Source organism: Epinephelus fuscoguttatus, linkage group LG13 (genome assembly GCF_011397635.1).
Source record: "Epinephelus fuscoguttatus linkage group LG13, E.fuscoguttatus.final_Chr_v1".
In the NCBI taxonomy this organism is placed as follows: domain Eukaryota; kingdom Metazoa; phylum Chordata; class Actinopteri; order Perciformes; family Serranidae; genus Epinephelus; species Epinephelus fuscoguttatus.
In genome coordinates this window covers 31,849,138-31,865,135 of record NC_064764.1, presented here as the reverse complement: position 1 = coordinate 31,865,135, position 15,998 = coordinate 31,849,138, and the positions used below count along the sequence as shown (strand labels likewise).

At 42.0% G+C, this 15,998-nt stretch overlaps 1 protein-coding gene across 3 annotated transcripts in view; it reads right to left on the bottom strand.

Annotated features, from left to right (window-relative positions):
• Window positions 1-15,998, bottom strand: part of plekhm3 (pleckstrin homology domain containing, family M, member 3) — a 61,319-nt gene that overhangs the window by 22,829 nt on the left and 22,492 nt on the right. For all 3 annotated transcript variants that reach the window (XM_049593703.1, XM_049593704.1, XM_049593705.1), the window contains 2 exons: window positions 5,187-5,332; window positions 3,276-3,469 (listed from right to left, as the gene is read on the bottom strand). In XM_049593703.1, the coding sequence (XP_049449660.1) occupies window positions 3,276-3,469; window positions 5,187-5,332 (340 nt within the window). The remainder of the gene's footprint in view (window positions 1-3,275; window positions 3,470-5,186; window positions 5,333-15,998) is intronic.

Sequence of the window (15,998 nt, the reverse complement as noted above, 5' to 3'; positions counted from 1 at the left end):
TTCTTAGTCGGGGGCAGCCCTACATACTACCTCCTATAACCACTATTTCTACCACTACTCCAACCACCTAGCACACCTTTGCTACTACTAAATACACACCAGCAACCACCTTGTATATCCCAGCAATATCTATAAAGACTAGATTCTTCATTATTAGTTGCTTCCCCAATTAATGTTCATGAAAAAAAGTATGGGTTGAGGAGGCACAAACTTTCTTCAGCGTCTGAATAGAGGTGTAAATCCATAGTTTCATCACAATACAATATCATATCGATATCATATCATTGAACAACGATACGATATTTGGCGATATTACAAAGTCTGCCAGGATACAATTTCGAGTTGATGCGATTCTGGGGCCTTTGATTGACTCACAATTGCCCAAAAAAGCACATTAAAAGCACCTAAGGGAATGTAGTGTCCTCACTTGAAAAAAAAAGGTGGTGGAGTGTAGTTCAGGTGCCCTCGAGCAGCACTGCACCTATGTTTACCATGCACATTAAGCAAAGATTCCTCTGCAACACGCTATTAAAGATCTAATTCTTGAAAGAGTCGAACTACAGTTGCTTCTAACCTACAGCCTTTAGTGCCTCATGTGGTTGTGCCTCTGACTGTGTTTCCATGACTCTCTGCATGTATGCAACAGACATCTCTCTTCAGATCCCCCCTGAAGTAGACTGATGACTAGGGGAAGGTTTTAGCGCCACGGCCCTCATCAATCCTGCAGTGTTTGGAAGTGGCGGGGCACTAGCCGGCACTAGCTAATGGGACAGAAATAAACACAGAACGCCATGATGCTGCTTGTCTCTGTGTTGCAACAGGGTGAGACTAATATGGGCGTTTTTTTAAAAAGCTGATAAAACACCAGTAGTTTCAGTTTGACGCTGGTTGGCAAGCTGGATAAAAACATATAAATAATGGGATATTAAAAATCTTTATGAAGACTATTATAGTGATCAGATTTTACAGTTTAAGCATCCTGTGTTGATATTGACAATCAATATGTGTAATTCTGCAGCTGTACACTTTCCAAACTCATTGTCTGTAAACAAAAAACATGTCAGAGGAAGTTAAATATGTTGAAACCAGCAGTACACTTCCACATTTTCTTTCCATCTACATCATATTATACACAGGCATATTTGCCTTGTGCTGCATACTGCACCTTGTTAATGTACTTTTTGCCATTACCTGCCCAGAGAAGCTACTAACACCAGCATGCCTGACATCTGAAATCTGTAGCTTTTAATATTCTGTATTTTGTTCCATATTTTGTCTCTAATGTATACCTTTTTTGACACATAACTTTAAGTGTATGCACAAATGCCAAAAAAAACCGCAATATAATGCAATATAAGGCCCTGATTGTACAGTAAGCGTTTCAGCAGCTGGAGACAGCTTTTTGTAACTGGTTTTAATGAGAATGAAGCTTTTTGGCTGGCTGCGTTGCGTTGCCATGCACCTCATATTTGCTACCGTTTTTGCTGGAGCACTTAGAACTCCTCAAGTTGAAAAAAACTTCAGCTAAGAGCGGAAAAGTGCCCCATGTCATTTACGCTTTTTCCCCATTGTCCAATCGGATGATTTGAGAGGCGGGCCTTCTGTGGTGGTCACGACAACAAGTTTACAGTTGGAGGAGAAACTGGTGGTAGCGGTCTCTGGATACACAGAGCTATACAGCCCAACAATAGACAGCAGGTTGTCAAACTGCTCCCGAGTCATCCTAAAATATGCCTGGAAACAGCCATATTTAGCCAGGAGAAGCTCCTGGACCAACTGGTGGTACTCCCCATGATCCACCCTCTTTTTTTGGGTCTCATGTACCCACACAGATCTCTGTTTCCTTGTGCCCAACAAACTATTCACTGACAGCCTCTCACCCTCAACCAGAGCTACAGCAAGTACCATCAAAGGAGGCTGGAGCACTCAATAAAATTGCAGAGCTTTTAATAAGGTGCAAACAGACTGAAGTTTCGACGCTACTGCGTCTTCTTCAGAGTCAGTATCGAGTGCTCCAGCCTCCTTTTATTTGGGTTCAGTCATTTTTTGAAGTGGCCCACTTGATGTATTGTCACCTATATTTCATTATTTAGGCCCCGATCACACAGAAAGTGTTTTGCAGGTTGCAAAACATGAAACGCACCACACTCAATTTTTCAATCGAATGCTGCTAGTAAAACAAACAAACAAACAAAAAAAAACGCTTGCTGCATCTTTTTATTGTTGCCTGGCAACCACCCCATCACCCTAACCTTCCTGTGTAATCAATCTACTGTTTATTTATTTTATTTCGATGCTACTGCCTCTTCTTCAGAGTCTTTGACTCTGAAGAAGAGGCAGTAGCATCAAAACGTCAGTCTGTTTGCACCTTATTAAAAGCTCTGCAATTTTATCGAGTGCTCCAGCCTCCTTTCATTTGAGTTCAGTCATTTTTTGAAGTGGCCCACTTGATGTATTGTCTACTATTTTGTCCTGTGCTGTGAGCACCATTGCAGTTTTATTTTTGGCTGAAGCGCAAGAGTGCCTTTCAATGAAATATAGGTCTTAGAGCAAAATAGCCATCGCAGGCTTAAGCATTTTTTCATTTACCTACAAATGAAAGATGCATAATGCAGAATATACTAATGAATGCATTATATGATATTTTGGATTTCCAGTGACTTGCATTCACTATAATTACTAGTTGATTCAACTAAATTACAGCAACAATTCAATATCATTTGTTTTCTACAACAGTGTCCTTGTTACTCTGGATGAATCCAATGACATCACTGTGACCTGACTTCTTACCAAAAAAAACCCCCTGAAAACTAAAATTATTTGCATGGCTGGATACAGTTTCTGTTAATCTGTGGATAAAAAAATTATACTTTTTAGGAGTTATCAGGATAGACTGGAATTTGATTAATATTCTGTCTGCCGAGGTAAGAAGCTTCTCCTTTAGAAAAAGTCGGATCAGAGTGTATTAGTGACCTGGAGCGAGTCGAGGAGCATCCATCAGCTCACAGACAAGGCTTTCAGTGTGGGACCCCACTCAGATAAACACTCATCCCCCCCGACCATCACACACATGAACACACACAGGCACACATCTTTTATGTATATGCAGCATATATACACACAGGAATGCATGCAGATAAAAGTCATAGCAGTGTACACGCAGGCACTCAGACACACACGTGTAAACACGGATCATACTGGGAGATGTTAACAGTCTGAGCGATCAATCGTTCAACAGAGATATACCAACACAACAGACTTCACCGCCAACCTACCTTCGTCTGAGGTCCTCGGCGATGGTTGCTCTGCAGCTGAACAGGTAGGCCCGCAGTGACTGGAGCTGCTGACGGAGGCGCAGCACGGTGCTGAGAGGCTCACAGTGCTCATACAAACAAGGGTTGAGCTGCTGGATGTCCAGCAGAGGCTCCTCATACACAAACTCCAGGAACTCCTTGGCCTGTTTCGATACCTGGAGGGCACATCAGAGTTTACATCAGGATCACTGCATCAAGGACAACAGATTGGTAAGGGATAGTACCCAACGAGTTGTATGTTCCGTGACTGTAATGGATGATGTGGAGATGAAAATCCTTTTAAAAGCCTCAGAGATGAAAAACAAGGTATTAATCAGTGAGCTTTAGAGGTGCTGGTAGGTTGACTTTCCTTACCTTTGTACAGAGCCAGACTTTATGCTAAGCTTAGTCTGAGTGGGTGGAAGTTCGCTGCAAAGATCAGCCTCTCATTGGGCAGAACAAGCCACCTGCTGAAGTCCTGCCCTACCACCTCCGGTTGCAGTTTTCAACACGTCCTTTACTAACTTTTGCAGTGTTTGATCTTGCGGGGATGTAGCCATTTTTCTGCCATGGTTCGCGTCCTGTAGGCAATATTTTTGTGGGCGTGTTACACCAAAACCTGTTTCCCCCCGGCAATATTTTTGCAAGCGCACCGTTGCTGTGGCACTGCCCAGAACAACTGTGATTGGTTGAAAGAAATACAAGCAGCCGGGGCGTTTTTTTCTCCAATCTTAAAGTGAGAGTCGGCCCAGCCAGACCTTTCTTTTCTTGAGAAAGGTCAGGTGAGCGAGACTATGCTAAGCTAAACTAATGTCCTCTGGTTGTAGCTTGATATTTTGGGGTGGTATTTGCAAGGCGCACATCTGCAGTGATGCGGGCACTGTGCCAGACTGTCATGTTGAAGAGGGAGCTGAGCCGGAGGGCAAAGCTGTCAATTTACTTGTCCATCTATGTCCCAACCCTCACCTATGATCATGAGCTCTGGGTAATGACCGAAAGAATGAGGTCGTGAATACAAGCAGCCAAGTGAGTTCCCTCGGAATGGTGGCTGGGCTCAGCCTTAAAGATAGGGTGAGGAGCTCGGAGTAGAGCCGCTGCTCCTTCACATCCAAAGGGGTCAGTTGAGGTGGTTTGGGCATCTGATCAGGATGCCTCCTGGGCGCCTCCCGATAGTGTTCTGGGCATGTCCCGCTGGTAGGAGGCCCCGGTACTGTAAGCAGCACACATCGAAGAGGAAGCTACGCAGACTGCAAACCGCAAATATAGCAAGACGAAACACCACGTGGACAAAGCTCATTCCAAAACACAACTGAATCTTGGGTTAGCTTTCACTTTGACTTTCGATGGCGAGCGTGTTTACAAACAGTAACCAATAATCCTGCATACTATATCTTTAATACTTTTATCTGAATAAAATAAGACTTTAAAAATCTGATCATAATTGACTTGTATTTGTTAAAAAGGAAAGAAATTGAAGAACACGTGGGATTTGAATTTCCAGGACACCGCTCATCTACTGAAAAAGAGTGGCTCTTTATTTATTCATTCATTCACTTTACATAATTGCTTATCCTGTTAGGGGTCACGGTGGGCTGGAGCCTATCCCAGCTGACACAGGTCACCAGACTATCACAGGGCTGACACATAGAGACAGACAACCATTCACACTCACATTCACACCTACGGACAATAGAGTCACCAGTTACCCTGCATGTCTTTGGACTGTGGGAGGAAGCTGGAGTACCTGGAGGAAACCCACGCTGACATGGGGAGAACATGCAAAGTTTTTAAACACGTTTTTTTGTTTTGTTTTTTTTTAAGAACAGAACAGTAAGTATGTTGAGACGGTGGGCATTTTCATATAGTTGTGTATGTGTGTGTGTGATATCCCACCTTGTGCTTGCTGGTGTCCCAGTTGTGCAGTAGACGTGCTGGGATGAGGAAGGAGTTGTCCTGATGGCAGCTTGTGCAGTAGTACCAGCCGCTGTAGTAGCAGACCTTTGCTTTTCCTCTGGAGAGACCGACGGGACGCTGACAACCTGATGAGACAATGTATGTTACTAAAGGGTGTCTGAATGTCTCTGTAATCATGACTATATCATTGGCTTTATTGGATAAAGACAGATAGGAAGGGGGGGGGTCACAGGTCGGCATCAAGCCAGGGCCTCTGCTGAAGACTGAGTCTTAAATACATGGGGCACCCTCTACTAGGGCTGTCACTAACGATTATTTTCATTGTCGACTAATCTGTCGATTATTTCTTCGATTAGTCGACTAATCATTTCATCGAAATGTGTTAAAATGTTGAAAAATGTCAGTCTGTCTCGCCCAAACCCCAAAATTACGTTACCTAATGTCTTGTTTCCTACTCACGCCGAAGGGTTTTAGTTCACTGTCATGGGAGAGTGTGTAAAGCTGCCAATATTTCAACGTAAGAAACTGCAATAAGAGTATTTTGGGGTACTTTTATAGTAGTTTTCTATGAAAAATGACTCAAACCGATTAGTCAACTACTAAAATAGTCACCGATTATTTTAACAGTCGATTAGTCATCGATTAGTCGACTAATCGTGGCAGCCCTACCCTCAACACAAAAATCTTAATGTAAAACAAATCGGTTTTATCTCTGACTTATTGGACACCGAATAATGGCTCCAATAAAAACCTGCTCCATGTGTTCATTCAAGGTGTTGCACAAGTCAACCATTAACAGTCTGCTGGAGCTGAGATCAGGAGAACACAAAGGTTGTAGTGTTAATGACTTGGTGTTAATATGTGTCAGTTTATTGCCCCTCACTAAATACCGCACTAATCTAACCGAGTAAATCTGTAGATAATGAACAATACCATCCAGGTTTAAAAAGGAACTCTGACCCCAATTAGGCATTCTGTTGTACCATACAAACAGTGACAACAGATCTTAATGGACCAATTAGAAAACTGTACAGAAATCCGTAAATGGAGGTGTTTATTCTGAGCAAGGGTTCAATTTTCAACCTGTTCTCAAGATTTTTCAAGTCAAATCTCTGTGCACAGCAAAGTGCAACATTTTAAATGTCTTCAAGTAGAGACTGTCTGAAAGTGTATCTTCTGTAGTTTTGAGCAGCATGTCACAAAGTTTGTGCAATCATGTTTTTATAATCTTAGAAATATTTCAAAAACACAATCCATTTTAACTTTTAAAGACACTGAGACATTTCACACGCCTTCATCTCTTCACACCTGGATCACTGCGACAGCCTCTTTTCTGGCCTGAATCAAAGATCTTTTAATCAACTTCAGACTGTACAGAATTCAGCTGCCAGAGACGTGATCACATCACTTCAGTTTTAGCCTCTTTACACTGGGTCCCAGTTTGTTTTAGAATAGATTTTACTGATGACTTTTAAGGCTCTTTATCGTCTCTCCCAGCTATATCTCCGACCTCTTAGTACCGTACACGCCAGGACATACTTTGAGATGTTTTGTCTGTTTCAGAGGCCCGGCAGAAAGCTAAAGGGGACAGAGCATTTGCTGTCAGGGCCCGAAGGCTCTGGACCAAATAAATGAAGATAAAGATCCTGCCTCTCCTTATGACTGCTGGCTTTTCTGCCCACCTTTGTGGCATTTAGCAACAGCTATAAACACTTTGTCACCAAATTTAGTCACCAAAGATTAAATCTATACTTAAACCTTGCGTCGTTTTGTGGTGTAAATCTATCTTTAAATGCGGTGTTCTTAAGAGGTCCATAAATGACAATGTGTGTGACTACTGATGATGAGCAGTCTCATCATGAGGTGCTACTTGCTGAAGTAGGAAATACCAATGACTAACTTATTTCTGAGGGAGACTCCACCTAAATTTTTATGTGTCCACTCCCACCATCTCACTCCTGATTCAAACGTACGTCCTTCAGTATGTCCAAAACCTTCTTGTTGAGCATATCTTCCTTGTTTGCCAAAAATCTATCTGCCAAATTCCCTCGAAGTAATCCCTCAGAAAACAGATTCTTGGTTCTTCCAGTAGTCACAACACAGCGGGCTTCAGTACAAAAGTGTTTTGCAGACCTAAAGTACAACAGATCCTCAGCTCTATTCAGCCTGATAGCTACCCCTCTCTCTGCTTTGTCTTCTCCACTCTTTAAAGTTCATTCTTCACCCAAACACCCGGACCTGGTCTCTGATCACACACAAACAGCTGAGCGCCACAGGCCTGCGACAGGTGTCTCTTATCCAACACAATCTCGGAAGACACGAGGCCTGGACGAAAACAGCGAGTGAGGAGAGGTAGAGAAGAAAAGAAGCAGAAGATTGTTATCTGGGTTTTGGAAAACAGACGCACGGAAAGCCAGAGAAGAGACGTAGGACAGAGGAAGAGAGACGTGTGTCAGCCTGTTTGTCAGTGGTGCTTCAACAGAAGAAACAACACAGGCTGACAAAGGGGAAACAGAATGAGTAAAAGGCTATCGAGAGATGAGAGGAACGAAGGAAGTGAATGAAAGAGAAGAAGAGCGAGATCAAACAAGGACAGATGAAGGCAGACAATAATGAGAAGTTAGGTCAACTACTTCTCTATCATGGACGAGAATCTGATGTCTGAAAAAGACGGACAATAGTCTAATCAGTACTGAGAGCTGCACTGCTGCTTTATCCACTGAAAGAAAAAAGACTCATGTTGGAGCATCAGGCAGCAACACACACGCTGAATGATGCACTGAACTAGAGTTTTCACTAGCTGTTTATGGGTTATTGATAAATTCCTTGGTGATAATGAAAAATGGTGACATGTTAAATCATTTTGATATGTACAAGTGGTCCAAAACATGACTGTCATTCAAAGTTCATTAAAATTTAGGTTTTATTTTTGTAGTTTGGGCCATTTATTTTATCAATTATGATGCTCATATGTCAGTTGAGCTCATTACAAATATATCATGGTAAATGGTAGATGGACCTGCACTTGTATAGCGCCTCACTCAAAGCGCTTTTTACACTACGAGTGACATTCACCCATTCATACACACATTCATACACTGGTGGCTGTGGCTAAGGTGCCACCTGCTACTCAGTTTTAACACACTCACACACAGATTAAACAGCCATTGGGAGCAGTTTGGGAGCAATTTGGGGTTCAGTATCTTGCTCAAGGATACTTCGACATGCAGACTGGAGGAGCTGGGGATCGAATCGCTGATCTTCAGATTAGTGGACAACACGCTCTACCTCTGAGCCGCAGCCAAATAAATAAATTTGACAAATAAACTTGTGTCTCAATTAGAGGCCTGGTCAGGTTGCCAAGCGGTTTATATATATATATATATATATGTATATGTATATATATATATATATATATATATATAAGTTCTTTGGATGTATAAAACTGGGTTGTTGGCTACCTCAAATAACGTGTCCATTCCTTGACTACCCTGTAAGTTATTCATATTCCTGTAGTCTGTAAGGGTCCAAAAGAATCTAAAGGCTTTTCCATAAGAATTAATCCAATTTGTGAGCACTGTTTTAACAGGATAAAGTGGTGTTGTGTTGTGTGCCTGGTGCTGTAACTCACTCTCTGAGTTGAAGGTGGTGGTGCTGTTTGGGCTGAAAAAGCCATGTGTAAGTAAGGTAAAGGAGGTTGTTGGGTTGGTGCGGGGAGCAGTGAGACCTGGCATTAGGGGAGTGTCTCTGGGACGCCAGAGATCACTGTCTAGCCTCCTGGAGGTGTCGTGGGACCAACTAGATGAAACACTGGTGAAAGGAGGTTCCCACCCGATGACCCCAAAAACATGTTAGTTATCACGGCTCACTGGTCTGTATAGTTAAGCCTTGCCATAATAGCTTATCACAGGGCTTAGGAGGTTATTCACTGAGTGCTGATCCTTTCTCTAGAGAACAAACTTCTTGTGTTCATTTGAATGTGCTGTCTGTGAGAGTTAGATTAAATGAATGCTCTGAAGCCTTGTTTTTAAGTAATATTCATAGTGGTTTAAATAAACAATTTGATCGTATTTCGCATCTTTACTAAGTAACATTTTGTGTGAAAGGAATTAAAGGCCTGTCCCAAATATAGGCCTGTTGATTTCAGTGATTTAAGCAAATAATAGCCTACTACTACTATTTATTAATTTAAGTTTAACGGTATCACTACTATTACTATGTATAGTGGACAAGCTTTCAAGCACTGGTGCTAACATGGTCCCCAGAAAGTACACTGGGCTTGAAGCCAATGTTCGTCGTGGCCAAACAGTGGAATCCCATCTGTCACATGATGCCCTGTTGTCCAAAAAGACTTTTTCTTTCCATTGACAATGTGCAAAATCACTTGTTTCATTGGGATTTGATTCATTTGGTCTGATAACATTTGGAAAGTCTTAAAGAGCTGCTGGATTAAATCATTTTATTCCCATTTAGGTTAGTGGAGTGCTATAACAGCGGAAGTCTCTGTGTGTCAGTTATCCGGGTTAAATTATACAGGGCAATTAAACTTTTTTGGCTTCTTGGAACAACTTTAACAATAATCAACGGAGCCCCACCTCCAGTGTTGTATCCTGTTCTCTTTATACATCCATGGTGCTAACTCAGGACCCATGCCAGTCACATTGACCCTCAACTTGCACTCCATATTGGTTCCAAAGGGATTTCGTGAAGCTATGCTGCTGTATGGGCTCTACGAGTTCTTTGCCAAGGACTGGGTCGTCTGGAGCTTTTGAAGCGCAGCTTGAGCTCCTTCAAACTAATATTTTTTTAAAGAATGTGGCTAAACTCTACAAACTGCATTTATATCCGTCAGACATCTGATCACAGTGTGAGTCAGACCACCTTCAGATGTGGTCTGGCTGTGATCATCGCATTCTGATTGTAATACTTCTCGACATTTTCAGCAAATCCATAAAACACTTTTTTTATGAGCTGTGTGCCAAACATGGCAGCAATCTAAAAATCATCTATTTTCATCACTTTAAACAATGGATATTTGTTTTTCTTTGGTTGAAATTATTGCTTGTGGATAAGATGGAAAACAAAGTCTTATCTCATCCAGGGACCATGATCGAATACACATGTGTAACTCTGCAGGCTAATTACAGCAGTGAGCTCATGCTGTTGTTGGGGTGGATGCTCTTTCAAAAAAAAAAAAAACCCACAGTCCACTGGTTGGGAGCCAGCAGGCAGAGGGGATGGTCAACAGTCAGAAAAACACTATGTCACTTCGAGGAAGGAGCTGACCACCAGGCCGGCTTTCTGGCCAAGTGTGGCCTCGAGTTTGGTCGGTTGCTGCCGCGACCAGAGGAACAAAGACACATACGTATGTAGCCTGAAAACATTTGCAAACTAAATAACAACCTTTAACCTTAACCTCAAATTCTATATCATACAGACAAGAAGAGAACACACCCACACGTACCCACACATGGAGATACTGTAAATGTCCTTCTCCCAAAGCTGGGGCAGTCTATAATGAGCTCTGTACAGTAAAAAAAAAAAACAGTAAAGCCTCAGCAGATAAAGCATGTGGGGCTAAGGCAGGAGAAGAACAAGTAGACAAAGGGTAAAATAACACCAAGTGTATAAATCTGATGCTGACCAGAACCTTAACATGCACTTAAACAACCTCAAAACAGAGAGCCCTCCACAGAGAGAACATTTAAGGAGACTGAGCAAACAAGGAGAGGTTGTGACGTTGTATGAATAAAATATAAACAGTACGTATTTGCTGAGTTTCAGATAACTAACATTGTGTGTTATGCTTTTTGAAGCAAGTAAGTGAGTTAGTAAATACAGAATATAGCATGAGAAAGTATGTATACAATGCATTCATAAGATTACAGGTAAGTAAATAAAGCAGTGCCTCCTGTTAGAGGTGGGAGGCACTGCTTTGGGAGGTGGGAAGCCCAGACCCAGAACACACTGGAGGGATTATATATCTCGTCTGACCTGGGAAAGCCTCAGGATCCCCCAGGAGGAGCTGGCAAGCGCTGCTCGGGAGAGGGACGTCTGGAGCGCTTTACCTAGCCTGCTAACCCCACGACCCAGCCATAAGTGGCTGACAATGGATGAATGAATGAAATAAAGTATATATACACAGTTAGAGGCAAATTCACAAAAGGATTGCAAGACTTTTGTGGCCACTAAAGCTGCACAAATACAACAAAACAAAACCCCGTAATTCCAAAAGCATCCATAAAGGCTGATACGCACCCCTAGCAAAAGAGATTACAATGATAAGACTCCCCATTGGGTTGTCCATTCAACATCCGCGTACAGCCTCAGAGACAAGAAGCCGCCATTTTGGACTTACAAGAGGGGATTATTCTGCTTAAGACTACTAGTTACCAAATGGCCATGGCAATCATTTAATCTAAAGGATTTCCCCTCTCTTTCTTTACCTGCTTGTAGCCACACTAGTGACATTAGCACTACTACTTTTTTTTTTACAATAATGGAACAATATATTGTAAAATCAATCCTGCTTTATCCACAGCCAGAATTATATTGTGAAATATAACTGAAAAACACATGGATAGGGTTTTAGAAACGTGTATATTAATTTCCATTACATATTAAAAAGCAGAAATGTTTCTAAGGGTGCTGTCACACTTGCCCTGTTTGGCTCGGTTCAATCAGTCCGGTTACAAACGAACTCTGGTGCGGTTCGTTTGTGGTGAGAACGTGTTCCGACCTGGATCTGAACCAACTGCAGTCACATGACACATTGTTTGGGTTAAACACGAGCATGTTACAGTCCTGGAGGATTATTAATGTGCACCTCCTCCTGTACTGCCTTAATATGCACATTCAGCACATCCAATGCACCAAAACATTGTTTTCTAGTTAGAGCCGCGCCTCGTTTTCAAACTGTATGCTTTGACTAAAATGAACAATGACAGCAATATAGTCCACGATGAGCAGCGCTGAAATCAACCTGCGTAGTTGTCCCTCCATTGTGACATTAGAAAGTGTCACATTTATCTTGCAAGTGTACTCTTCTTCAACGTTTGCTTTACTTCCTGGATTTTTCCCACATGGAAATTCTGCCCAATCAAAAGCAGCTTTCTCACACAAGGTATTTGATCTGGTCTGCTTGTAAATGCTGCCGTGAGAACATGAACCAACTCTTGGCAAAACTTTGTGACAAAATTAGTCTCTGATTCAGACCAAAGCAAGACAACTCTAGGTCTGAAAGCACCCCTAATATTCTGCCCACTTCAAGTATGTAAATGGAAAGGAATAAAAAAATACACTTATCAATACAGTGTAGTCCAGTACAACACTACCTTTACATACAACCTGAAAAATAAACTGCTATTGTCTTCATTTTCAAAGTGTGCTGTAACTCCTTTTTTTTCCAGCCAATATGCCACTACTGATCACCTCATGAGTGCTGCTTTTCAAATTTTCTGTGTAACTATTAACACTCTCTGCTGCTAACTGCTTCCTCCATTATCAGCACACAGTAACAACTGCTCTCTCTGCTTGTCTCTGATCTTTTATTGGTCTTTCTGGGACGAAGAGAAACAGGGACAGAGGGAAAAGATGAATGGGAATTCAAACGTAGCTCAAAGGTCTACCGATTGTACTGCGGCTCTCTGTAGTGAGAGAGGGTCACTTTGACCTGCCCGGGGTGAGTGTACGGTGCAGAGAGAGAGACGTAGAGACACAGGGAGAGGGAGAGAGATGACATCAGGGCAGAAAAAGGAGGGGGTTCATGCTTTCATCTGCCCGCCACTGGTTTTAAACCACCACACCTCTGAGAAGACGCTTGTGTGTGTGTGTGTGTGTGTGTGTGTGTGCGTGTTATGTACATGTGTGTGAATTAAAACTGAAAAGACGAGAGAAGCCTGAGCTTTGATGTGTCTCATTCACACTGACCAAACACTCGAATGAAAATGTGCACAAATTGAGAGTACTATGACGAGAGCAGTGTGTGTGTGTGTGTGTGTGTGTGTGTGATTTAGAGAGAGAGAGTCTATCTTTTGATGTGAGCCCACCTCCTACTTCCTCGATTCCCTCAAATCTACTGATTTCCACTTCACCCGGAGCCCCCCTGTCCAACAGATTCACATGGTCTGTCAGGGGCCTGAGAATGTGCTCCGGTGCAACCACAGGGGTCACCAAACCTGAGGACACACTCTGCACAATGTGTGTGCGTGATGAGGGGTGATGGGGGAGTCACGGTCTTCAAACGAACACTAACAGTTTCCTTCAAAAAGAATCAAAACCGCAGCAATCCCCATGTGTAATTAGTTGAATACATTTTACATTTTGATGTTAAATAACCAATCACTCAGATGGACGCAACATGCATATGCAGAGTGCGGACTTGAAACAAGTTCAAAGACATATCGGGGGAAACAAAAGTAGCATATAGAACATCAAGAGATCTTGTTTAGATTCACGGCTTCATATATGAATAATCAAACATGCGTTACGGTGGACAAAAGAGCATGAATGTTTCTGTTTAATTATAGGGTTTTGAAGGCCATTATGAGTGGCTATCTACCACCATTACACCCACGGCTAAGTGGGCCAGTTCTCCAGGTACTGATCCGTACTTCAAAAGCCAGAGCACCAAGTCTAGATTCAATAACAGGAATATTGTGCTATGTTAAAGGGTCTTTTTCAACCTGGACCCTATTTTCCCATGTTTTTGCATCAACATGTCTAATGGGAAAAACAATTTTTGAAACTGGTTCAGTATTGAGGAGACCAGACAGATTGTTATTCAACATTATGGAAAGGATCCCTACAGAGATAGACCTTTTTGGTAAAAGGCCTTTGCACACTGACACCGAAATTGTCGCACGTCTAAAAATGAAATCCGACTTCATGTTGTGTCAATCACGTTCACACACTTAGTCGGAAACCTTCGTCTGTCATTAAAATTTATGGAAAAGTTTCTGTTTTGTGCATTTTTCTCATCTGTCAGAGCCTTTCGAGACGTTTGATCAGGAATCAGTGAAGAAAATGTGGCGGAGGGACACAGCCGCGACAAGACAGAGGAACAGGGCGCACAGAATCATTTCATAACTCAGATAGCTAATTATTCCGATGGATGATGAGGAGGAGGAGGATGTGGACTGCACACAGAATGTGGAGGACAGCTCCGCCCCTTCATGCAGTTGCAGTGCCAAATTAAAGACAGGGAGGGAGTGATGATAGACAGAGAGGTAACTCCAGCGGAGAGAGGCAAAGGAGGAAATGTGTTGATAAAACGCATCAGAATCAGTGTGCACGGTTTCTGTGTGTAACGAGTTTTACGGATGGATTAAAAAAACGCATCCGAGAAAAACGGACTCACTGTGCAAAGGCCTAAAGAGCAGCATCGTTCTTGTTTGACCTGAAACAGCCCCAAAATAGTTATCGCCAAACCCACTAGACTAATTTACATAAACAATAATTCTATCATCATAAAACACACTTTATTCCAAGCAAACAAAATAAAACTCACAAAACATTTTGCTTTGTCTGACATATTCAGCTCATTTTCAGGTTTGTACTTGTACAGTATTTAAGATTTACAGAACATGTTTACATGCTTTAATGGTCAAAAAACACTTTATTTACCTAATACTGTCTGTGCGGGAACACCTGTATGTGGTTCCTAACTGGTCCAACCACGGGAGCCAGATTTTTCCTGAGTCATTAGTTCAAGGTCCACACGGTTTAATACATTCAGCATCATACTTGCGTTTTGGCCATGTCGTTGAGCTAGTTTTCTGTCTCTGTCAAGTATCTGTTCATTATTCACTCACTCACAGCAGGAAACAGCACTTCAAAATAAAAGCTCTGTGCCGGAAATTCACTGTACTTCAAAAATAAAGTGTGTTTTTTACAAACTTGACACATTCAAGAGTCACTTAGGGTGCATTCAAAATGGACTCGCAACCCACTTTTGGACCATGACTCACCAGTTGGGAACCACTGATCTAAGAGGCTATGTTTAGCGCCTGTCTCTTTGAGCCCCCCTCCTGATAGAGCCCAATCTGCTCAGATGGGTCCCCATTTCCTGGTCTTCCACATCATAGTGTCTCTCTGCACTGTCATTGCAACCACTGAATGATTGTAACAGAGTAAAGTGGGATTTTTTTACAGTGAAAAATCACCAATAAAAGCTTCTAAACACAACCAGACATGTTCCTGCAGGAATATGATCCAATATCTGGGAAAAGTTTACAACATCAGCAACTACGTCTGCATATTTCCCTAATGTTAGCATGTAGCTTCATGTACCAGTAGAGACTAGGTAATGTAATCACTTGCAGTAGCGTGCCTGGAGCAGATGACCTTATAAAGAAATCTGTCACTATGAAGCCATGCTGTAGCCAGAGTAAGAAAACGGGTCTTTTTGTAGGTTTACCTCATTATTTGAAACCTTTCCCACGTTTAAATAAGAAGATCCTTCATTGTAACACTATATATATATATATATGTAACCCAAAATATGAAAAAGTATAACAGGTCCCTTTTCATATTGATGGAAGACTGATTTCCCAACTGAAAAATAAACAGAAATGAAAACTACAAACCTCTAAAAACACAAGAACTCTAACAATAACTTGTGGACTCAAGCGCAATTTTAAGGTCTTAAATTAAGAAGGTGTAAAAGACTTTTCAGGACCTGCTAAGTGACACTGCAGGAGACTAAGAAGGGATACAGTCAAATAAATGCGAGGGGGGGTAAAGGGGGAGAAAGGGAGACAAAAAGAGGTAAAGGCTGCGAGTCTGAATGAA